The 24,304-nt window shown below is 58.6% G+C and overlaps 1 protein-coding gene across 3 annotated transcripts in view; it reads right to left on the bottom strand.

The window, feature by feature from the left end:
- Window positions 1-5,214: 5,214 nt before the first annotated feature.
- CNTFR (ciliary neurotrophic factor receptor) overlaps window positions 5,215-24,304 on the bottom strand; it is a 38,035-nt gene continuing 18,945 nt past the window's right edge. For all 3 annotated transcript variants that reach the window (XM_027088917.1, XM_027088918.1, XM_027088919.1), the window contains 8 exons: window positions 23,269-23,353; window positions 18,900-19,133; window positions 11,515-11,632; window positions 11,175-11,341; window positions 9,963-10,126; window positions 6,437-6,617; window positions 5,944-6,112; window positions 5,215-5,852 (listed from right to left, as the gene is read on the bottom strand). In XM_027088917.1, coding sequence (XP_026944718.1) covers window position 5,852; window positions 5,944-6,112; window positions 6,437-6,617; window positions 9,963-10,126; window positions 11,175-11,341; window positions 11,515-11,632; window positions 18,900-19,133; window positions 23,269-23,353 — 1,119 coding nt within the window. In that variant the 3' untranslated portion in view covers window positions 5,215-5,851. The remainder of the gene's footprint in view (window positions 5,853-5,943; window positions 6,113-6,436; window positions 6,618-9,962; window positions 10,127-11,174; window positions 11,342-11,514; window positions 11,633-18,899; window positions 19,134-23,268; window positions 23,354-24,304) is intronic.

Genomic DNA, 24,304 nt, shown 5'->3' with positions numbered 1-24,304 from the left:
GCTACTTTGGGGCATGGGGTTAGGAGACACGCCACTCACTCATTGCACCAGAATCTTCTGTTATTTTCCTTGGCTATCACATTTTAAGGTTTATAAAAGGAATTTCCAGGCTTCCCTGGTGGCGCAGTGGTTGGGAGTCCGCTGCCAATGCAGGCAGCACAGGTTTGAATCCTGGTCCGGGAAGATCCCACGCGCCGTGGAGAAACTAAGCCCGTGCGCCACAACTACTGAGCCCGTGCACCACAACTACTGAAGCCCGCGCGCCTAGAGCCCGTGTTCCGCGGCGGGAGAAGCCACCGCAGTGAGGGGCAGGCGCACCGCAGCGAAGAGTGGCCCCCGCTCGCTGCAACTAGAGAAGGCCTGCGTGCAGCAACGAAGACCTAACGCAGTCAAAAATAAATAAATGAAATAAATACATTAAAAAAAAGAAGAATTATTTCCTTGTTTGGTTGGACTTGAGCTGGTAACAGCATTTTTGTTTTGGTTTGTTTTGGCTTTTGTTCAGTTGTTAGTGGGTGGGTAGGATGGAGTGGAGTGATTCTGTGACTGTGGCGTCACTTTGCCGTCCTGTCTCCGAGATTCCCAGACTTGCTCTGTCCATACCTCCCCCCTCAGAGCCCTCCTCTGGGCAAGATCCTAGCAGCACCGCCCCCATCACTTTCAGGTCCCAGAGGTGAGACAGGGGCCCGCCGGACTAGGCCTCAGCACACAGTGGGTGCCCAGCCCACGGTAAAGCGGAATGAGCAGGGAGTGTCTCATGCGGGCAGCATCAGAGGGACCTCAAATGCTTCACAGGAGCGCATCGGGCAGGGAACAGCATGAACCAGGGCATGGTGATAGGAGACGTAGAAACAATGATCGGGGATTGGGGTAGGGTGGGGTGAGGGTGAGGTGTCCAGCTGAAGGAGTGCCAGCTGAAGGGAGCAGGAGGAGAGAAGCTGGAGAGGAGGGCAGGCAGGGCCTAGGCGTGCAGACCGGCCTGGGGGCTGCCGCTGTGTGTGACCAAAGCCCTTAGTGTCTGGACTCTCGGGGATACTCTAGTGGGCAGGGGCGGGCACAGGTAGGGGAAGCCTGGTCCTACCTCTTCTCCCCATCTCAGCCCCTGCCCGGGAAACTTCTCTGACTGAGCCACTCCCATGGCCTCCCTGTCCTGGTGTCCCAAGAGGCTCCTGCTCTCTCCACCACAGCCACAGGCAAGGCCTCCGCCCAGCCACACTGGGCACACACTGACACATCACAGACATGCCCCCTGCTCACCCAGTCACACAAAAGCGTAACTGCACAGCCGTGCACCATCACACAAACTTGCCCGTGATGGCGCAGTGACACACGCTATTGCCAGCACACTTTGCACACAGCCCCGCACTGTCTGGCTCCCTCTGGGGCCTTTGGCTCTGATTCTCCTGAGAGCTTGCCCTGCCCCCTGGTGGCCACTCCCCAAGCCACTGACCTTCTGGAAGGACCCAAACGGTCCACCCCCTCCAGGGCCTGGTTCCTGTGCAGAGAAGCTTCTAGCCTTAACAACCTCTCCCCTCAGACTGGTGCCGTCTGACAAGCCGTCTCGGACCCACTTGCTCCCAGGTAGGCCTCTCCTATCAGGCCAGCGCTGTTAGGTGAGGCCTTCTCAAACAGGCTGACCAACTCTCTCAGTCTCCTGGGGCTGAGGGGTATTCGGTGCTGAAACTGGGCAAGTCCCAGGCAAACTACGACGAGTTGGTGAGCCTATTCTGGGACCTGTCTGCCTCCAGAGTAGCTTCTCCTGAGACTGGACCCTTCAGATGCTCTCTGGATCAGCCTATCCCCTCAGACTGGCCCTCCCAAACACGATCTCTTCAGCAGTGTGTCCCGCACCAGTCTCCCCTAAAACTAACCCTGTCACGCAGGCCCTCTCAGACCCGCTCAACTTCAGGTTAGCCTTCCCCATCATAGTGGCTGTGTCAGATAAAGCCCCTTCCAGCCTCTCTCCTCAGACTGGCTCCATCCGACTCCTCTCCTCAGACCTCCTTCCCCTCCACCCTCCTCTGAGGAGAGGAGAGGGATGTGAGGACTACACTCCAGCCCTTCTTGCCCCCAGGTCTTTAGCCTTACATCCACAGGCAGGTGCTACCACCTGAAGGTCCTTTCTCTACCTGTCCACATCCAGTAGCTCTGGCCTGTGGAAACAGTGAACACGTGGGCCCCAAGACACACAGGTGCAGGACACGGGGCTGGGTTTGCAGCCAAGCATTCCGTTCTCACCATGTGACAATGAACTTTCTCAGAGTCCCAGCCTAGGGAGTTGAGTGAGCTCACCGGCTCTGGGGGGTTCTCAAAGCCAGAGGCTGCACGGAGGTATTCCTGCCTGCTGTCTCCCGACCACCTTCCCTCTCCTGGCTGGCTGCTGGGAGGCAGACGTGGGATGCATGTGCTGACAGCTGCCTGCCCGGGAGACTGAAGGGCAGGCAGGCGGCCGAGAGGGGGCAGCAGAAGCCAGGACAGCCCCCGGCTCAGGCCAGAGAGGCACAGCAGTCACAGGCTGGGGTCTGGACCAGGGCAGGAACACACAGAGGGAGGCAGAGAGGGAAGCACTGCCAGACTCAGGGAAGAGGAACAGAGACACAGAGCTGGTGATGGAGATAGACACACAGAGAGAGACAGAGAGACTCTGAGATGGAGATAGACCCGGAGAGACCGAGGGAGGAAGGCAGAAAAAGAGAAGACTGAGAAATAGGAAGGAGGGACAGAGGCAAAGACAGGGATGGCGACAGAGAAAGAGACGGCTAGAGAGACAAAGAGGGCAGCAGAGACAGGAGACGTAGAGAGAGAGAGATGGGAGAGGGACATGCAGAGAGAAACACAAGGACAGGGACCAGGACAAAGACATGTTCAGCGATAGGCATGGGACAGAGACAGAGACAGGAATGGGTTCAGAGAGGAGAGGATGGGGCAGAGACAAGTTAGTGTTATAGGAATGGGGCACAGAGGAGGGTTCCCATCCCCAGTGCCCCTTGAAGGAGGAAGGAGAACTGTAGTGAGCTGAAAGGCTGGGCTGCTGTGCACCTTGGGCCTGGGATCCAAGTCTCCCCCTGCAGTGCCCCCAACCCCCAACAGCAGTGTTTTCATTCTCCACGTTCTGATCTAGCTCCAAGAACTGATGCCTATAGTTGTCCCCAGCTCCCCAGCACCGCGATGAGCTACAACGGATGTGGAAGGGACAGCAGGCAGAGGCGGCAGCAGACAGACGGCAGCCAAGACCCTCCAAGGCGAGCAGCCCCTGTGAGCTCGAGGGCCAGGACCCCCAAGGAGGGATGACCACCTCCGGGCTGAGGTCCAGTCTGGTCAGAGGCAATGACACTGCCCCTCCGGCCACCTCAGGGCTTAGGATGGGGCTGGGTCTCTCCCTTGGGGTTGGGGGCAGGGAGACGGCCCAGTCCTCCTCTCCATCGGCCTCTGAGGCTCCAGCAGTCCCCCTCCCCTCCATCTCCTCCCCAGGCCCCACGTAATTGCTTTCCCATGTTGCTAATGATGCCCAAGCCCTGGGTGGGCGGCGGGTGGGTCAGGGCTGACCAGGGCTCTCAAGGCAGGAAGGCAGCACAGGCCAGAGACTCCTTAATTCAGCCCTCCTACCGCAAGGACGGGGAAGGGGGAGGTTCAGACCCACCCCGGGAATACAATGTCCTTCGTGAGAGTTGGGGACCCGCTACTCCCTCCACCCCTGCTGGACCTGGAGTGCAGGTTTCAGGCCCGAGCCACACCTCAGAGACCAGACAGACAGAACTGGGGGTCCAGGACACAGAGACAGGTCCACAGCCACTGCTCAGGATGTCCTTCCTGGGAGCCTCTTCCTGTGGATGAGCCGTGTGCTCCCACAGCTGGGGCTAAGCTATTCGGCTTGAAACGCCACAGGCCTCTCTCCCCTGACACCGGCCTTCGCTTTCCATGCCATCTCCCGCCCGGAACACCCGTCTCGTCCTCCAGTGCCCAGCCTGGAGGAGAGCCAGCCACCTTCGCTCTCAGCCCCTCACCCGCCCGGAGTCCTGTCCAGGCCTGACTCATCAGTACTCCTGGAACTGTGAACCCCTCCTCCCAGGGCATCATCCCAGGCTGGCAGCGAGACCAGCAAAGGAATGCTCATTTCCTGACCCTGGTCTGAGGAGGAGGGTTTGAACTGGGGTGCACGTGTGACTCGGGGGCAGCAGCTCAGTGGCGGTGCGCGGCTCCGTGCCTGCCTGGGCGGTGGGGGCTTGGCTGTGCGTGGACCAGCGTGTTCTGGCTTCGACTCCACTTCTCTTTTTGCTCCAGCCGCCTGGAGCGTGGCCAAGCCCGGCTCCCGGGTTGGGGCTGTGGCCTAACCCTTTGCCCCCACCCCCAGGCCAGAGGTGCCGACCAACTTGGCCCCAGCCCCGGGGATTCTCAGCCAAGGAGCTGCAGGGAGGCGGCTCCGACGAGGGGGGCTGGACCTGAGGCAGCCGGGGGCCTCTCCTCCTGAGGGGAAATCAAAGGGATCTTGGAGTCCCGGTTTGGGGACCGGAAGGGCGTGGCGCTGGCCCAGAGCCTGAGTACCCTGTAAAGCCGAAGCCCGCTCCCCTCCCACTCACACTGAGTCCTCACTGCAGTCTAACCCTGGGGTAAACCTCGCACTCCACGTTTCCCGTCCTGAAGCACCAGGCCAATGCCTGGTCACGTGCCAAGTGGCCTCCTTCGGGCAACCTCCCTGCCTGCCCAGGCTACTCTGCGCTCTGTACGCTCAGCCCTGGTTGAGCTCCAGGCCTGACCTGCTGGAACCCCGGCCTGTGTCTCCTGAATGGCAGGGATGACAACCCCTCCACCCCGAGGATGAAACCCGGCCTCCTCCCCTTCTTGCACCTCTGCCCCGTGGGTAAAGCCAGGCCTGGGCACCCGTGGAAGGCAGCTCCGGAGATGACCCCTGACAGACCTTGGCCCTGCCAGGATTCAGTAGCCCCCGGCGATGACTGGATGCCCCCGGCGTGGGACCTGCCTCACTGGGGCCCCTTGTTCCCCAAAACTCTGCCCATGGCCTCCAAGGAGCTCTACCCTCCAAAGAGGCGGGAAGCCCTGTCCACGGACACACCTGCCTGAGAGCTGAGCTGCCTCTCCCCACCTGTCTGGAGAGGGCTGTCTCTCTCCAACTCTAACTGCTTCCCTCCTCCAGGCCTGGAAGGGGAGAGGTCCTTGGACAAGGGCTACCCTCCCAAAGTGGGTCCGGTCCAAGGACTCATGAAATGGTGACGTTTAATGAGAACCCCCCACCCCCGTATATACATCTGTAAAAAATTCAAATACAGCAAGTTACCACTGAGTCAGACTACAGGGGACTGACAGGGCATTAAATACTGCGGGGCAGGAGCAGGAAAAGGGGAGGGTCGTACAAAACAGGGGCGGAGGCGGGGCACTGAAAAGTGTGGGTGCCGGGGGAAGGGGATGGCCGGGCCCCCCCAGCGCCAGGAGCTTATAATCTGATGGTGGCAACAGAGACCCTGGAACAGACAGGAGGCTGGGACAGGAGGCGAGACTGTGATGTGAGGGGCTCCCCTCAGGCCCCCCAAGGGCTCCTGGGAGTCGCTGGCGTTGGAGGGCCCAGCCCCAGGGCTTAGGACGGAGGTGTGGGTGCTCTTTGGTGGGTGGGTTAGCTGCATGGCCCCCTGCCCTGAGCAGGGAGGGGGGCCGGCGTGGTGTGGCGGGGCTGGGGGGCGGCAGGCCCGGGCCTGCCGGGGTCTCTACAAATTGTGTCTCGAGAGAATGCCGAAGGTCCTCCTGCCCGTGTGCAAAATAGAAACCAGGGTGTTCAGGCTCAGCTCCGGCCTCCTGCTCCTCTGCAGGTGCGCTGGCATGTCCTCACGGGATGCCGGGCTCTGGGGGGACAGGGCAGGAGGATGTGAGGGAAGAGGGTGGGGTCGGGGTCCCCTCGGGCTCCCCTCCACCACCCAGCCTCATTCCACTTACCAGATCAGGAGACTGCCGGCAGCGGCGGCAGCGGCAGCCAGGGTCAGGGTGACAAGGACACTGATGAAGAAGGGCGCCGAGGGTCCTCCGCCGCTGCCCAGCTCCCCGGGGTCACAGATCTTCGTGGTAGGCGGGGGTGCCAGGGAGCTGGTGGTGCTGGCCGTGGTCTCTGGGGAACACGGGGGAAACTCAGAGCCGGGCCGGGCCGGGGCTGGAGTCCCACCTCCATCTGGGGTCCACAGGCACATTGCTCCTGCTTCTCCTGTCAGACAGCCCCTGCCTCACCCATCAGGCAGGTCTTTGCTTCCCCAAGGCACCCAGAGGCCCCCTCCATCAGAGGCCCCTACCGAGAATGTGCAGACAGCAAGGACGAGTGACAGCGGGGGCTGGACAGACCGACGGGAGTGTGCCAGCCGCACAGACTGTGGAGACCCCTGGGGCAGATGCTCCAAGTCCCGGGAGGAGGAGGAAGGAGGCCAGGGGGCGGGCTCACCGGGGGCCTGGGCCTCGGTGGTGAGGGGTCGCGGCTCCTCAGTCCAGGGTGTGGCGTGGGCGGCCACACTCCAGTCGCTCCACGTCCCAATCTCATTGTCCTTGGCGGCCACCTGGATGATGTACTCCTTTCCAGCGTAGGCGTCCGTGATGGTGTGCGCCGTGCCATCCGACAGCTCCACCTGCAGCCAAATCACGGGGTGGGAGTGTATAGGGACGGCGGACCCTGGGGGGAGGACACTGAGCATATCCCTGGGAGAGTGAAGACTTCTCCGGGAGGAGACCGCACCCCCCCCACCCCGCCCACCAACAGGGAGCAAAGACAGTCCTGGGGGAGGAGATCTTTAAGGAGATGAGAAATGCCCCGAGGGGAGAGTGAGGAGGACTTTAATCAGTGTCTTCACTCTGCTGTCACCCCAGCTCTCTCACTAGCCCCAGCCCAGCCCCGACTTCAGTTCCAGCTGGAGGCGACAAGAGGAATGGGGTGAGACAGGCGTAATGTTGTGCTGCCCTCTCCCACTCCATCAAGGAGCTGTTTAAAGGAAAGGTTACAAACGCAGGCATGGAGCTAGGCTGCCCGAGTCCAAATTTTAGCTCCATCCCCTACTAACTAGGTGACTAAGTTACCTAACTTCCACATGCCCTGCGGTCCTCATCTGTAAAATGGCGTTAATGATCGCTCTCACAGGGTTGTAACGAGGACTCAGGCACATGGTGAGCACCGGAGAGACTTCAGCCAGCTCTGTCGTTACCACGGGTTCCAGCTCAGAGCCTGGGCTCCCAGATGCCCGGTGCACCCACCAGCCTGGCCCCGGCGGGGTTTCCCCCTCAGGGTGGCCTCACTTACAGTCATCACCCTGCCTGAGGTGGAAAAGGGGTGGGGGGGGGGCAGCTCCTGGCGCGGCAGGACAGCAGGACAGCTGCTCCATTTCCTCCTGGAGGCATGGCCACCCCACCCCTGCCCTGGCCGGCCCCATCCTGAGGGTCTCCCCGCACCCTCCAGGCTGGCCTGCCTGTCCGGCGCCCCTCCCAGGCCCAGGCTGGGCTCTGGTTCATCTCAGCGGCACCCGCCGCCTCATTAAGGCGCCTCGTAAACGGGGGCAGCCGGCAGGGGCGGAGGAGGGCCCCCCCCCGCCCCTGCTCTGGGCCACGTCTGGCTTCAGGGCATTTTTGGTCCCTGTTACACTCTTCCCCCAAGAAAACCAGGGTCTGGGCTACCTGACCTGACAGTCTGTGAGCCCATGTGCGTGTGTGTATGTGGATTCGTGCGTGGGCAGCTGGGTCCAAGTGGGGCAGGAAAGCCTCCCAGTTCCTCCAGGGGTTGTGAGCCTGAGATAGGAGGTACTGGTAAAGGCCAGAGTCGGTATGAGAGCCATTTTGGGCCCAGATCTGGGCTCAGTTAAGTTCTACTCCCAGCCCTGGAAGATCGGTGGGCCCCAGAGACCCCCCTCTCCTGGAGTTGGGGCCCAGTTCCACCTCTGGTCCCCCAGGCCCCTTCTGCTCTGCAAAAACCCCCTCTGGCTAAGTAGCCCTAGCTCATTCCGCTCCTTCTCCCTCTTCCCAGGATTTGACCCTCGGGCCTCCTCCTTTGATTCTGTCCCCCGGATCTCCACATCTGTCTTTCCCCAAAGGGAGAGGGCCATGGGGAGCAGATCAAATTACCACCTCATTGGTGGGCTTACGGTGGGCAACCAACCATACCTCTAGGAATGTAGCCTAGAAGCACAGTGCCCTCCTGGAAGCCACATCTCCTAGGCCTGGGCCCTTCTTGTTAGGTTGTCACTGATCCCTTAATCCACCCCCTTAAGAGAATGGCTCCACAACTGTCAGGAATTCCCTAGTTGCTGGCATCCGCCTTTCCTAGGAGTCCTCCATCCAGTCTGTGGCAGCAGACATCAAACATGCCCTCCCAGCCTTCCTGCTGAGTTAGGCCCAGAGCAGAAGATGCAGGGAACCCATGCTGGGTCCCAGTACTCACCTCCCCCTTGTCCATGCTGAGACAGCCCCTGCCAGACCTCACGGTGCCCATTCTTGTGTAATTCCTGACCTGTATCTCTCACATCCTCCTGAAAATCCAAGTGATGTTTTTCTCTGCTCTCCCCTCCACTGCCCCTCCCAATCATACACCTGCCTCTCTCCAAGCTTAAGGACTGGGGAGAGTCCATTCTGTTCAGAGCAAAACTCAAGTTCAAAAGAGCCATAAATCCAGCCAACCACAATACCAATGTGACATGGAGCAGGGATACCTTGTGCCACAGGCCACTCATGTTCTTGCCACAGAGCCCACATATTTTGCTCTGCCCGCCTCAGCGTTGGGGTCAGCTCTGCCCACGGTGCAGGCCAGTGGGTGGCCTTGGCATGTTAGTCACACGCACGTAGGGAGCATGGTTCCTGCTGGGGGCCACGTGTGTGCGTGCATGTTCCCGTGTGTGTGTGGTAGGCAGTGTGCCAGGTCCACTGCAAGGCGTGTGCACTGCAACGCGCAGGGCTGCTGCCTGTAGCTAGTTAGCAGGAGGGGGGGGGGGGCTTGTGAAACTAGACCCTGGTTATTAGCGATGCATTAGTCGCGGGCAGCTGGCCAGGCGGGAGGGACTCCGGACTCTGTCAGGGAACATATGAGCATGTAAGCAGCCTTTGTGGGAGCCAGGCCTGCAACCAGGACAGGCGCCCTGGAATCGAATTACGCGCTTTAAAGGCCAGCTGGGAGAGGCGCAGGAGATGAGGTTGGAACCAGGTGGATGCAGTGGGGGCACAGGTTGACCCTGGGTGCCAGCCTGGGTTGCCCCAGGGCGCACCTTCCCAGCCCCAGACCTAGCCCACAGACCTCATGGGCCACATAGCGCCCAGGGCCCTCAAGGAGAGAGAAACTCAAGGCTGCCCCAAACCCCTGGCTGCTCCCCAGAGCTCGCTCTCGTAGCTTGATCAACATCCCAGACCACAGCCCCCCGTCCGCTGCTTCGTTCCCGGTCCAGACCACCTTCTGACCCATAACTTTAAGCTGACCTCTAAGGTGGACTTGACTTTGGGGAGCCATGACACTAATCACGGCCTGAGCTCACACCCTGGATTGAGCTTGACTCTATTGCCTGATTCTGACCCCTTGAGCCCATCTGTGAGTCCTTGAGGACAGGGACTACCGTGCCCCTTGGGTCCAGCACAGGCTCAGAGCCTGGCCCAGAGTGTAAGAGGGAGATGTCTGATCAGGGCTGAAGCCAGAGGTAAGAAAAGGGAAACACTGCCTGCCATCTGCCTCCCGGCATTTCTCTCCACTACCATGCGGAGCCACAACGACAGATGCGTTCCTGTTGCCCTAATGGGGGTCACCAGGAACCCCTAAGGACCTTAGATCAGGACACCTCCCTCAGCTCCATCCATCCTTCCAGGCCCACCTGGTCCCTTCTTTCCCCCAGAAAGCCTCTCTGACTGCCCTCAGGCTTCACACTGGAACAGCCGGCAGCAGGGATACAGGGGCCTCCCACACCGTGCGGCTCTGATTCAGGCTCTCGGGATCTGGGCAGGGTACTCACATGCTGCCACTGGTCCAGGATGAGGGGTCGATAGCGCAGAAAGAACTTGAGAGGAAAGGACTCGGGGTCAGGCCAGGTCGAGGGGGTCTGCCATGTCACCTCTAGCCGGCGAGGGTTGCTGGGCACTGGCCGGGCTACCACGTTTTCTGGAGGGTCAGGCTTCACTGTTGAGGAAACACAGCTTCAGTACCACACTGATCTTTTGGAACAACCCCATTTCGTCAACCCCAGCCGCCATGTCAACCAATGCACATCAGTAATCATCGCTCTTCTCTGTTGTCCATTTTGGCAACCACCGTTAACAACCATCTCATTACTTCCACCTTTCACATCCCTGTCATCGCCAATGACGGTCACTACAGTCACTGTCACCAGCTCATGATATCAACATCCTAAATTTCATCCCATCATCGACCCCATCCTCATGATGACCAGCACCCCAATTACTAAGCCTATGTCATGCCCTACCACGACCCTCGTCATCACCTGGATCACCCCAGCCTGTACCAGCATCACACACTGCCCCAAGCCTGGCTTTTCACCTCAACTTTTCCAGCTCCAAACCGAGACACGGCCTAGCTTGGAAGAGGCTGGGTTTGAAGCTGCTTTGTGGGTCAAAGGTAAAAGACAGTCCACAGGTGTTGCAGATCTGGGTTGGAAGTGGGCTGAGAATCTGATGAGAGCATCTAAGGGCCCAGCTCACATAGCAAGAGACTGGCTGGGGATCCAGCCATGCTGGGGTGGGGGCAGGCGGAGGCACAGGGTCTGGCTGGGATGGGGCAGGGGTGGGCAGAGGGTCTGGCTGGGATGGGGGTGGGGGGAGGGCGGTATCTGTCCCAGTCCTGTCTCCTGTTCTGACACCTCGTTCATCACAGGCCGTAAGGAAGCCATTAGCGGGGGGGGGGGGGCGTGGAGGCTGCAGCTGCACAGGGGTCTGGCCCAGCCTGCCCCCCTCCCCCTCCTGCATGCTCTGGGAGCCAGAGAGACGATGGGAAGAGCCGCTGGAGAGGTCTCTTGGTCCCGGCAGGTGAAGGACATCCACTCAGATGTTCACGGGTATATGCATGCCACGCACATGTGTACACATTATACGTTCCACATATACCTGGGCACACAATGTGGACACCCCCACCAATGCTCATATACACGTTGGCAAACATCCACTTACTCCCACTGGAGTATGCAGCGGGGACCCGCCCCCTCCCCACGCACCAATGGTGAACTCATCGAAGGTGATAGCTGTGGTGTTGTGGCCCAGAGCGTTGCTGACACTTATCGAGACCTTGTACTTGACGGTGGAGAACAGGTGCATGTAGCGGATGTGGCAGCGGTTCTTGAGGGCCGGGTCCTTCTCACAGACCATAATCTTGGAGCCATGCCTGGGGAGGGATGAAGCCCAGGCACCGTTACCAACGTCAAGGTCGGGTAGGGCAGAGGCTGGGGGAAGGTCAAGCCCAAGGCTGGGCTAGGGTCTGGACTGAGGGCATGGTGGGGGGCCGGGGGAGAGGTCAGAGGTCAGGGTTGGAACCAGGTCACAGGTGCATCTACTCACAGCACAGTCACATTGAAGGTGTTGGGGATGTAGGTGGGAGTGGGCAGATGCCAGCTGCAGTAGAAGCCCTTGGGATAAGTGTTGGAGCGGCAGCTGAGTACGGGCTCCCGCGGCGGCACTGGGGGTGAGGACAGCACAGTCAGGACATTCTTGGAGCCCCCAGTCCCCTGCGCTAGTGTGGGGACAGGTGGGCCCCAGAACCCCAGCTCTCCCCCTTCAACCCATCAGCAATGCCAGAGATGGCGGGGGGAGGGTGCTGTCAGCGAGGGTCTGAGGCTTCCCAGGCCACAGAGAGCCAGATGTTTAATTAAAGGAAAACAAGGGCTGTATGGAGAGAGCCCCCCCACCTGCTCAATGGAGGCGGGAACGTGGGGAGCAGGGGGCTGCAGGCCTCAGCTCATCGATCACAGGATGGAGGTGATGTCTGGGGGAATCGACCCCAGCCCCAAATCTCCTGCCACACTGCGTCCATTTCCAGAGGAAGATTGTGCAACAGAGGCCAAGGGGGGTTCTTGACCGGGTCCTCTGGTTGGTGGGGTGATCAGGGTGCACTCCCTGGAGAAGAGACATCCCAGGCTTCCCCTCGGGAGAGAATGAGAAACACGAGGACAGGCCTGGTGGCTCCACATGAACGACAGCACTGGGCGGCTGTTCATATGCATACATGTCACATATGTGTCTGTGTGTGACGTGAATGAGTGACGTGTGATGGAATGTGGGTACGTATGTAGGAATGTCTATGTGTATGGCTCTCAGAGCACATGTCTATGTGTGACTGCGTGTGTGTGCAGAGAGGAAGCTGCTGTTCCCTTGGTGTGTGCCTCACCCCAGCCCCAGCCCCCAGCTTCTCCATCACAGACCCCTAAGGAAGCCCTTTAGGAAACTTCTTTGGTGATGCAGTGGTTAAGAATCCACCTGCCAATGCAGGGGACATGGGTTTGAGCCCTGGTCCGGGAAGATCGCACATGCAGCGGAGCAACTAAGCCCGTGCGCCACAACTGAGCCTGCACTCTAGAACCTGCGAGCCACAACTACTGAGCCCACGTGCCACAAATACTGAAGCCCATGACCCTAGAGCCGGCGCTCCACAACAAGAGCAGCCACTGCAGTGAGAAGCCCGTGCACTGCAACAAAGAGTAGCCCCCACTCGCCACAACTAGAGAAAGCCCGAGCGCATCAACGAAGACCCAACGCAGCCAAATATAAATAAATAAATAAATTTATTTTAAAAAAGAAAAAAGCAGCCCTTTATGTGGTCAGCACCTGCCTTTACTCTGGGGAACGCGGAGGGCCAGAGAGGGATGGGAACCTACCTGTGGTCACACAGCAAGCCAGAGCTGGTACTAAACACCAGGACGGGGATACCCACCAACACGACCACACACACATACTTGGGAAGTCCTCTCTGCTGTCTAACCACTCTTTTTGCTGCTGTGAGCACTTAGACCAGCTGTCCCACCCTCGGGCATTCGGTAAGGCATGAGGACAGCCGGCTCAGGTTCCTGGAAGGAGGCAGCTTCTGTGATCTGACCCAGGCAAGGCATGTCCGTCCACGGCTCCAGGGACACTGACACCTCCCTCCTGTGCCCCCCCACCCCGCCCTCTGCCTGACAGGTGGACAGGAAATGGGAGGGGGGCAGCTCAATAAGCCAGGGACGGTGAGGGGGAGTGCATGTCCACGCTTGCTGAGTGGCCGTGGTGATACTTGTGGAGCCGTGGGCTTCCATCCACAGTGTGCACGGGATTGTGAATGGCTGTGTGTGACTGCATGTACACGTCCAGTATATGTGAAGTATGTATGTATTGGGGCCGAACCCCCAGGGCCCAATCTGGCTTTGCAGCAGGAGAGATGAAGGCGTCAGAGAGGCATGAGGGGAGCTTGTATGTGGCAGGTGGCGTGGGCTACGCTGTGGGCAGAGGTGGCTCCAGCCCCTGGCCTGCAAGGGAGAGCTGGAGGCCAGCTGAGCCTGCACGAGGGGCAGCCTGCTTTCTGCCCGCTGCCGCCTGCCTCCCCCGGGAAGCCTTCCTGGCCCCACGTCCATCTTGTGTCTCTTCCATGTTCATTCTGCGCGCCTCACGTACGCCGTGCCTATCTGCCCAGGGACACAGAGGCATGGTGGGGGGGTGGTGGCCAAGGACACAGGAAGCGCCTCGTGGGGGCCTGTGGGCCAGGCCGGAGTTGGCAGCCACCCCAGGAGGAAAGGACATTCCGAGGTTGGCTGAGAAGCCTCCACTGCCCCCTCCTACCACCACCCTCCCTTACCCCCAGCTTCAAAGGAGAAGGGCACTGGGCGGGGGGCGGGGGGGGGGGGGGACTGAAGCCTGCAGAGTCAGCTCCCTGCCACCTGGGACTCTTCGGAGGGCAGAGCGGGCCATGGCACTGGACTCGCAGGCCCCCGCCCCCGCCCAGCCTCCCCACTGGCTGGTTTCCTCCATTTCCCTCTGACCGTCCTCTCTCCCCTCGGACCCGTCTCCCCTCAGACATCCCCCCCAAAACCAGTTCCCCTCTCTGACTGGGCAGGTCATGGGGGGCGGGGGGGAGGGCAGGCAGGGCTTTGTCTGTCATCTGGCTACTCTTGCCTGGCCCTGGGCCCTGAGTAGGGAAGGGCTTGGGTTTCCTGACAGGGACCAGGTTTCTCAGTGGGAAAAGGAGGAAAGAAAAACAAAGAAAAGGAAGAAAAGGAGTGACTTGCTGCAGCTGGAGCCCAGCTGAGCGGCCGGGTGGGCGGAGGTGGGGGTGCTGAGAGAGACCAAGTGTGAGGCTGTGGGACAGTATGCAGTGAGGAGGCCTGCTGGGAGCACGCTGCAAGTCAGGGGAGAAGCTGTTTGTAAGAGACGGCCATTGTGAGGCTGTGTGCGTAACTCCGAGAGCCTTCCTGTGTGTAACTGGGACTCCGCAGCAGCGTCACTGCGATTGGCTGTGCGTGGCTGGGTGACTGCATTTGTGTGGGGCTCGGGGTGAGGCTGTGTGACTTAGGGATTGTCTACACGTGTGAGGCTGTATGGCTGAGGTCCTCCGTGCAAATGCGTGTAAATGCGCTGCTGTGTGTGAAACGGTGACAGCAGGACTACAAACCTGAGACACTGCGTATGAGACGGAACTTAAGTCTGAATGCATTTTTCGAATGGTGGGTGTGGGAAGGTGCCCAGAATCCCAAGTGTGTGCACACGTATGAGCTGAACACCGTGTGAGAGCGTGTTAGAGGCTGTGTGTGAGCAAAAGCCCATACGCATACGTGTCATGATATCACATACAGGCATGCTCCTGGATGCCCAGACTTCCTGAGTTGCCCCCATGGGGGCTCCTGAGATGCCCAAGTGACAGCATCAGCCCGTGGCAGGGCGTCCCTGAGTCCCACACGGGGGCTGTGTGTGCGTGTGCATGCGTGCGTGTACCCCCGCTGGCCCAGGATTTGTTTGTTTTCCTAACTGGCTTGTTTTTCCATGTCCAGCCCACCAAACCGCATGTTTTTCCTCTCATCTCGCCAGCCCGCCTGGGCTGGAGCCCCCGGCATGCACGAGACCTGCCCGCCGGCTCAGAGAGGAGGAGGGGCAGGCTGCCCACACCCCTGGCCAGGCCAGATCAGGCCAGGCGGGGCGGGGTGACCCTTCCAGCTCCAGCCCTGCCCGGGCCGCACCCACACTCCTCCTCCTGCCTGGCATTCAAGGCCCACAGCCTGTGCTAACCTTATCTCGTGACATCCCTCAAGGCACCCCAACTTCTGGACTCCTAAATTCCCGCCTTCTACCCGTCTTTTCTCCCCAATTTCTTCTTCAACCACAGGCTGCTCTCTCCTTCCCCACCAAACAGAGCTGAGGAGGAAGCGATGCTGAACCAGGGGTTCGGGAGTTCCTGTCCTGACCCATCAAATACAAATATTTTAAAACTGGACAAAGAACTGTCTATTTAAAATTAGTCACTTAATCTCTGATTTATTTCAGCTTAAAATCAGAATGACATGGAATTAGCAGTGTCTAAGGAAACAAAAGGATGCTACTAAAAGGAACCTTGTGATCCTGTTTCCTAATGTGGGGGATCCTTTCATCACCCCGGGTAGGGGCCTCCTTGCTGGTTGTGACCATCTGCCTGAGGGCAGGAAGGTGGGTCAGGAAGAAGCGGTTCAGGGATCAGCCTGGTTAAGGGGACTTCCAACGGAATATTTTTATGATCAGGTTCCCTTGGAAATAGAGACATGAAAATCTTACGTGTTTAGGATAAATACTGAATAATTTTTAGTTTGAATGGCCCACAAATCAGGGGTAGCTCTGTCCTGTTCTCTGAGCACTGGCGAGAAGGATAATTTGATATTGAGTGTTGCCAAACCCAGTCTCTTGTTACTAATATAAAGTGACTGAAACAATCATGGTTAATGTCCCCTGTTCCTCTGACCAACTCTTTAGAAGGAAACAAGGCAATGAGAGATGAGTATCTGTAACTAATGCTACAGCCAACTCATGGCCAGCTCTCCTCTGACAGGCAGGGCCTGGGGAGTGGTCAGCACTATATATAAAAGGTCTGGGGCTTCCCTGGTGGCGCAGTGGTTGAGAATCTGCCTGCCAATGCAAAGGACATGGGTTCGAGCCCTGGTCTGGGAAGATCTCACATGCCGCGGAGCAGTTAGGCCCGTGAGCCTCAACTACTGAGCCTGTGCGTCTGGAGCCTGTGCTCCGCAACTAAGAGAGGCCGTGGTAGTAAGAGGCCCGTGCACCACGATGAAGAGTGGCCCCTGCTTGCTGCGAAGACCCAACACAGCCAAAAATAAATAAATAAATTAATTAATTAATTAATTTGAAAACTTACAAAAAAAAAGGTCTGGGCTCTGGTCACAAAGGGCAGCTGTGGGTATGGCTGCAGGCGTTACATCTAGACCCAATCCCCTTCCAATGACCTCTCAAAGAAAATCGAGTCATCAGGAATGGGGGCCCAGAGCCACCAAGGCCCAGCCATCACATCCAGCCTTGTCCATCCTGAGGACTTCTGGGACTCGAACTGAGAAGACAAGGGTATGGGTGACTTGTACCAAGTTGGTCTCATACTCCTTGCATGCCACTCAATATATGGCCTTTTCCCCATGTAAGGGCCCAGGGCTAGGCTGCGTGGTCCACTTCTAACGCACCCTGTGGTGGGCCAGGGAGGACTCTGGTGGGCTGATCCTGCATATCTCAAGCTGGCCGACAGGGGTCACTCCACCCTCCGTTTGCAACTAAGGCGTTTCGTGATGACTGCCATCTCTCCAGTTTAAACACATAAAAAAGCTTTTCGGTGGGGAAAGGAACATCCCTACCAAAACATACCTGTACCTCTCCTCTAGCCCCACTGACGGGTCAGTGTTGTGGCAGACCCCGAGCAACACTTCAGCCTAACATTTCCCACGGTTGTCCACACCAGTCTCCTGATAGTGGGGAAAGGGCCTGCTCCCAGGTCCCTCAAGCATCTCCTCCCCTCAATAGCTCCCAGGAGTAAAGAAACCATCTTCAGACAGTGGGGTGCATCACCCAAGTGGGATGAGGCCGGAGAAGCTTGAATCCTTGGCTCAAGAAGAAAAGAAACTATTTTCAGAGTATTTACTCTGTCAGTTGGTGCCTCTGGCTGAGCTCCAGAGGCCTGCCCAGACGACCACCAGCAACACTGATAACCTCACCATCCCGATTCTGCAAATGCCTCTTCGGAATCACACTCACCTGCTCTTCCTTCTACCTTCCTGCCGGCTCCTTGGGATCTTTCATCTCTTTTTGTGGCTCGTTTCTTCCATCAACCCCTTTTACAGTGATGGTCTTCAGGGCTGGGTTCTGGGTCCTCTTCTCTCCTTACCCCACAATCTCACCCTTGGCCATCTCACCCCCTCCCAAAGAGTTAATGCTGACAACCCCCCCAAATTGCCATCTCCAGCACAGGCCTCTCCCCGAGTCCCAGACCCTTAGATTCACTGGCTACCAGCCATCAACTCCCGGCTGTCTCCCGGGGACCACAGCCCAACATGTCTATAGCAGATGGTGGTGCCGCAGATCCCTCACCCGTACCCGCTGACCGCTTCTGCAGTTATTTGCCTCAGAGCTTTCTTTGGCCACCAAAACCTGCATTGCCTGTCAGGGCATCAGGCCAAAAGTGCTGGGGAATTAAAGCAGCCCCACCCCGACCCCTTAGTGTATAAGCATCTGAGGCCCCGCACTCCCCAGGCAGGAGAACTCTGAGGCACACATTCTGCCTCGGCTCCCAGGGCTCCCCCAGCGGGTTAAGCGCCAGTTGCCCAGAAGCAGTGGCTAGATAACTCCCCCTTTACTGGCTAGCTTAACTTCCTTTTCTATCACTTTCCCATTCCCTTGTGATGTTTCTGTCACCTGCCAAACAGACCACCTGTATGCAAACTCTCACCTGATTCTAGGGAAACCAAAACTGAGACACCGTGTAAACGGAACACGCCATCTCCTCCTCCAGCTGACCCTTCCACCTTGTCTCTGTTGCAGCGACTGGTACCACCAGCCGTCTTGACTCCTCCCCCTTTCTATTCTCCTGTCCTCCCTACCTCCAATCCATCATCAACTCCTGGAGGTCCAATCACCCCCTCTCAACTTCCCCAACTCTATGCCCCGGTCCTAGGTCCCCCTCATCTCTCCCGCATCCCAGCAACAGCCTCCTTCCTGGCCCTGCCTTTGCCCATCCACCTGCCTCCCCTCAGCACAGAGAGAGGGACCTTTTAACATGACTCTGATCGTGTCACTCCCCAGCTTCTAGGATCATGATCTGCCCCGTCCCCTCCTTCAGCAACCTTCTGCCATTTATACCAACCCAAGTGGCCTTTTCATGCCCTCCCAGCCTCTGAAACCTATGGTCACACTCAGCTCTCTGCCAGAAAGAACTTTTTCAGTGTTTCTTCCAAATCTTCCAAGTCTCCATGTGCTTCACACTCCAGGAAGCCCTCCTTCTTCCCTGGAGCTTCCCAGAGTGCCACACCTCTACCTGCATAACCGTATACCCCATTTTCTTCCCTAAGGTCCTCAGGGCCAGACCCTGTGAGAGGACACAGTGGAGTGAGGCCACTCCAGCTCGGAGCTGTGACTCTAGGATTCTTCCCCACCAGGCCCCAGGTGGGCCATGCCTGCCAGCCCTCCTGTGCCCATCTTGTCATAGGGAACAGGATTTTAGGATCTCAAAGATCTCCAGTGGGGGTGGATACAAGTGCAAAATGCCAGGGGTCCGCACTCGGGGTGAGACTGGGCTCAGAGGTCAGAAGAGCAGGCTCAAATAGGATCAGAGGGCAAGGGTCAGGGCCTCCACCACTACCACCAGGAAGGGGCTTTGAACCGGGCCAAGAGTCTGGGCCTCGTGGACAACGCCCTTGAGTGAAGTGGGAGGTCAAATGAGGGGTGCTGGGAGTAACACTTACAGCCCACATTTAGGAGGACTTGGTGGCGCAGGTGCCAGGAGTCGCGGTGGAAGCAGGCGTAGAGGCCGCTGTGGCCCAGTTCCAGGCCACGGAGCACGAGCTGAGAGCCGTTGAGCAGGTCAGGGGCCAGGTCAGTCCCATTCACCCGCCACGTCACAGCTGCATCCCAGTTCGCTGTCCCACACGGCAGAGTCACGTCTGAGCCCAGGCGTTCGTACTGCACGTGGGGTGTCTCTGTGGGGGCCGGGGAGGGCACAAGGCAAAAGCCACAGGTCACAGCCCCGCCCAGCACCCCCAGGCAAACGTGCACGGATGAGAGCCCGTGAATGTGCGAAAGTGAGGAGTCCAGGCCGAGACGCTATGAGTCTCACGGTGTGAGTGTCCTGGGGAGATGAGGGGTACGCAAAATTCCTGTGCGGCGGCCGTACAAGGGTACAGGCATGTGAGTGCCTCCAAATTCATACGTGTGTGTGCACGTCTGGGGACTGTGTGTGTGTGTGTATGTGTAGAGAGTTTGTGTAGCATGCTGCGAGAGAAGACCCAGTTCACCTCCAGTCCCCAGGTCCTTTTAAAAGTTTTCCTGACCCCCATGACCCCAACGTCTTGCCACCAACAGGCCCAGCTCCAGTCACTGACATCTGCTACCCAGGCAAGCTGGGGCTGAGGGGCCCCTCTCCTGAACTCCTCCCTCTGTCTCTTCCCATCTCTTCACCTTCCCCATCCTCGTCTTTCTGTCCTGCCTCTCTCCCTCTCCCTGACTCTGAGTCCCTGACAAGTCCCCCGCTCCCAACCACACAGGGCTGGGGCAGCAGCAGGAGAAGGGAGAATGGGCAGGGTCCTGGACAGGAGCCCTAGGGAACTCCTAGCAGCTGTCAACATCATCATGAGGCAGGAACTGCTCAGGGTGTGGGTCGGGGAGTGCTGGGACTGAGGGAGCTCTCTGACCATTCCTCTCTTGCCCCCAGGAGGGGCCTGTCAGAGGCAAAAGCAAACCCCAGCCCCGGCCTCGGCAACCCAGGCGTGATGGACAGAGCCCAGGAGACTGGAGTGGAAGGGCCGGAGGGAGCACCTGTCGAGAGGCAGCGCTAGGTGGGGGGGGGCGAGTGGGACAGAGGAAGTCTAAGGCACCGGTTCTACAGACAGCCCCAGAGAAGCGGGCACCAGGAGATGCGAACCTACCCTCCTCATCCTGCCCCCCAAGCCTGGAAGGACAGATGCTTCCCTGGTCCCAGCCAGATCTGTGGAGTGAGGGTGGGGGGGGCAGAGCGAGGGGGAGGGGGGCGGGGTGGTGGTGGCAGCGGTATGCCTTGTTAACACTCCTTCACATTTCCCCTCCAGAGAGCCACCCTGCCTAGCTGGGGGATTTTCAGAGGCAATTCCTGTTAACGAGCCAATTAAGTTGGGCCAGTGGCCTCTTAATTAGACTTGTTAACACCACCAGGACTGCAGGGGGTAGGGATACCCCACCCCACCCCACCCCACCCCACCCCGCCCCCGGCCCCATGCCGCTGCCCCCTTCCCTCCTTTATAGACCCCTCCCCAGTTCTGCTTTTCTCTGTGCTGAAACATCTGTCCCTGTTTGCTGCCTCGGTCACCCTCCCTGGGCCGGGGATCTCTCTGTATCTCCAGCTCTCTCCCCCGCTGCCTGTCTCTGTCTCACCCCTCTCTGAGCCTCTCTGTCCCTGTCAAAGGAGAGGGAAGCAGGAAACCCAGCCAGCCCTGACCACTCGTCTGTGGGGCCTGGGACCAGCCGAACAGAGGATGAACAGGCGGAAGGGTGGTGGCCGGGGGGCCTTGGAGGCCACAGCTGTGAGGCTGGACCAGAGACTGACTGGGGGCCTCCCTCTGACCAGAGGCCCAGTGTCCACGGCTCAAGCCATAGAGCCCCCCCAGTCCACCAGCCCTAGCCACGGAGCCCCCCTCCAGCCTCCCTTCCAAAAACCTGGAGCTTCCAGGAAACACGCCAAGACCCTCTCTCTGCACACACACCGCCCGCCCCCCCAACCCCCGCCCCAGCAGAGAGACTGCATTCAGCGGCCTGAGGAGGAGGCTGAAAACTGACCGTCGTGGAGGGGGCGTGGCCAACACGGTCCCAGCAGCAACACATCGACACTGACCAACAGCAGCTCAGAACTAACACGGCCTCAGTATGGGCCTTTAATACTGGGGGGCAGGTACAAGCCGCAAGATGAGGAAACCAACCCTACAGCACAACGAATGCAATGGCAGTGGGGTAACACGTGGGGAACCCTGTCTGCCTCACAAAGGAAACGGAAACACAACCTGACAACAGTGACAAACCAACCATGTAAGGGCAGGGCAGGAATGAAAAAATGACAACACAATGACAGATGACAACTACAGGCCACAACGCAGAGGCAGAGGGGGTAATGTGACATGACAATCACACAGTGCCACAACTGCTACAATACACACAGCCATGCAACAGCTCCAAAGATGGCAGTGATTTAATCCTTTGTCTCTGGACAGCTTTCCTCCCACCCCGTGGGTGCCCCTACTGATGTGCTGTCCATTTCAGAAATTAAATCAAGCAGCAGGGGGAGGATGGGGTTCTTGGCCCTGACGCGGTGACAAATGCTCCAAAGGAATCAGCTGTGAAAAGGTTGTTAGAAGCCAGGATAAGAGACAGAGACAGGATGAGGTCATGGACATCGAAAACACACAGGGATAGAGCTGACAGCTCCCTCACACCTGTGCACATGGGCTCACATGGGGACCACACGCCGGAAACAGTCCCCCCAGGCATCCTAAGCAACTTCACATCACCACACACAGGATGAAGACAGTCACCACAAAGAAGAAAAAGCACACCCAAGACAACCATCCACAAGGTCACAGCTACGCAGGGACACTGTCCCACTTCAGGGACGGTAACACCTGATAAAAGGTCACATGCATGCACAGGAAGGGCACTGTCACATGGGGACATGGTCTCACACACAGAGAGACAGTTTAACAGGGACACGAACACACGAAGAGACAGAAACAAAGAGAAACTAACAAACTATCACACATGGGGTACAGTCTAAACCACAAGGACACAACCCCACAAAGGCCACGGTCACACATCAACTATGTCACACCCAGGGCACAGCCCACAAGGATATAACTACACAGAGAAACACACCCAAACAGGGACACAGTCTCGTTCACACAAGAACACAGTCTAACGCACAAGGACAGTCTCACACTCTCAGAGATGCAGCCTATGCCCACACACAGGGCAGGGGCGAGGCCAACGGGAAAGACCGCTGGCGGGCCTAGGCTGGTCTGGTCAGCACAGGAGCCCCAGGCAGGCCGACTGCAGGTGGGGGTCGATGGGCTGGCCTGGTGGTCCCTTCAGTCCCTGCCCACTGCGGAGCAGCCCTGGGGCAGGCCAGGCTCTCTCTGGGCCTCGGTGCTGGGCTCATGAGGAAGAGGCCACAGGAGCCTCGACCTACTGCCCCCCTTGAACCCACAGCCTTGAGGGTCATGGAGCTCAGCCATTAGGGTCTGCTCTGCGCCTGGGCCCCAGAGATGCCCCCACCTTCTCTGCCTCTATCTGAGCCAACTGAGGTGGGGGGCAGGACACAACCAAGGGGGGAGCTCCCTACACTTGGAGCCTCCCTCGTTCAAGGAGTTTCGAGGTCAGACCTCATACTGACGTGGCTGTCTGAGGTGCTGCCTCAGATGCAGAAGGGCCAGTGGTAAAGTTTCCCAGCAGGGGTGCAGCTCCTTGCCCCGTGGAGTGTGAGGACTCAGCACTCACTGGACAGGTGGTAGGGGAAGGGCAGGAGGCTGCCAGTGGCGCAGCCTGAGCGATCCCTGCCCCCTCCAGCCAACCCAGCTCACTGACTGGGCCCCTTCCTCCATGTGCCAGCCCTCTCCCACTCGTCACCCTGCCCATCCCCACACCTTGTTCTCAGTCTACCATCTCTGTCCCTGTATTCCTTCTGGGATAAGGAGAAATATTCTTACCCACTGTCTCAGTGCCTCCCACTGCACCCCCATAAATCCGAGGGGACCCCATTTCACCAGATACCGTACAGGGCCCTACCCCTAGCTGCCCCCAACTCCCATCCCACCCGCCTGTACCTTGTATCAGTGCTAGTGGGCAGAGGGACAGATCATCTCAAGCCAGAGATACCATCAGCATGAGACCGCCCAGGAGTGACTGGGGGACTGTGTTTATGGGACGACATCAGTGGGTCACCCCGTATATCAGTGTCATATGACTCATGTTCACGTGTGACGATGCCAGCCTACGGCAGTACGTGGCTCTTGGGTGGGTGAGTACAGCTATGCCGGGGAGGGTTCACGCTCAGTTCCCAGAGGGGGTCAGCAGGGAGCTCCCCCACCCAGCACTCACCCTGTGGACTGTGTCTCTGGGCGTAGACCACGGCAGCGGCAGCAGCAAGCACGGCACAACAGGCCCACGGGACAGGAACAGCCATCTGTTGGGAAAGAGTGGGCGGCGGGGAAAGGGGCAGCATCAGCCTAGGCAGGAGCCTCCTGGGGAGCCCTCACTCCTCTCAGGCAAGACTGGGAAACCCCAGCCCTAGGGCCAGGGCACCTTGACCCCAAATGCCCTTCTTTTTTTTTTTTTTGCCGTACACGGGCCTCTCACTGCTGTGGCGTCTCCCGTTGCGGAGCACAGGCTCCCGACGCTCAGGCTCAGCGGCCATAGCTCACGGGCCCAGCCGCTCCGCGGCATGTGGGATCTTCCCGGACCGGGACACGAATCCGTGTCCCCTGCATCGGCAGGCGGACTCTCAACCGCTGCGCCACCAGGGAAGCCCCCAAATGCCCTTCTTAATGGGGCTCAGGATCCTCTTCAAGCAACAGAAAACATTATTGGCCTCTGTAGGCAGAGGTCTGCTAAGATGGTAGAAGGCAACCTACAATGGTTTGTTGTTCATTACAGCCGCTGGAGGCAGGATGGGTTACAGATCACTGGTAATGCTAGGGCCATTTTTCTAGGAAAAAAATAACTTCACTGGTAAGGTTAGCTAATTAGCTATAAACATCACAAACTGAAAGGGTGATGTTCTAACTTGATTGGAGGTCTACACTTCTCCAAATTGTCTTGAAGAAAAGGCCGCCTGCCACGCTCCTGGGGAGAGAGCCCCTCGGATCTGCCCCTGCCATGTTCCCCCTACCCACCCCCACCCCCGGGTGAGTCTTGCCCCACTGGGCTCTGGGAAGTTCACAGAGCAGCAGGGTACCAGGGCAGTGGTACATTGTGACCAGGTCAGATGTGGCTTTTGCTGTAGTGGACACTAAGGATCATGAGAAGGATGAGGGGTTTTCCCTGTCAGGGACCACAGCCCGTCCTTCAGCCCAGGAGCCTGGGAGCCCCAGCCCAGCAGATATGCATCAGTGTCTACACGCTCCCATGTGGGAAC

Source organism: Aethalodelphis obliquidens, unplaced genomic scaffold (genome assembly GCF_003676395.1).
Source record: "Aethalodelphis obliquidens isolate GAN/ISIS:26980383/991018 unplaced genomic scaffold, ASM367639v1 scaffold64, whole genome shotgun sequence".
Classification (NCBI taxonomy): Eukaryota; Metazoa; Chordata; class Mammalia; order Artiodactyla; family Delphinidae; genus Aethalodelphis; species Aethalodelphis obliquidens.
This window is presented reverse-complemented; position numbering and strand designations above follow the sequence as displayed.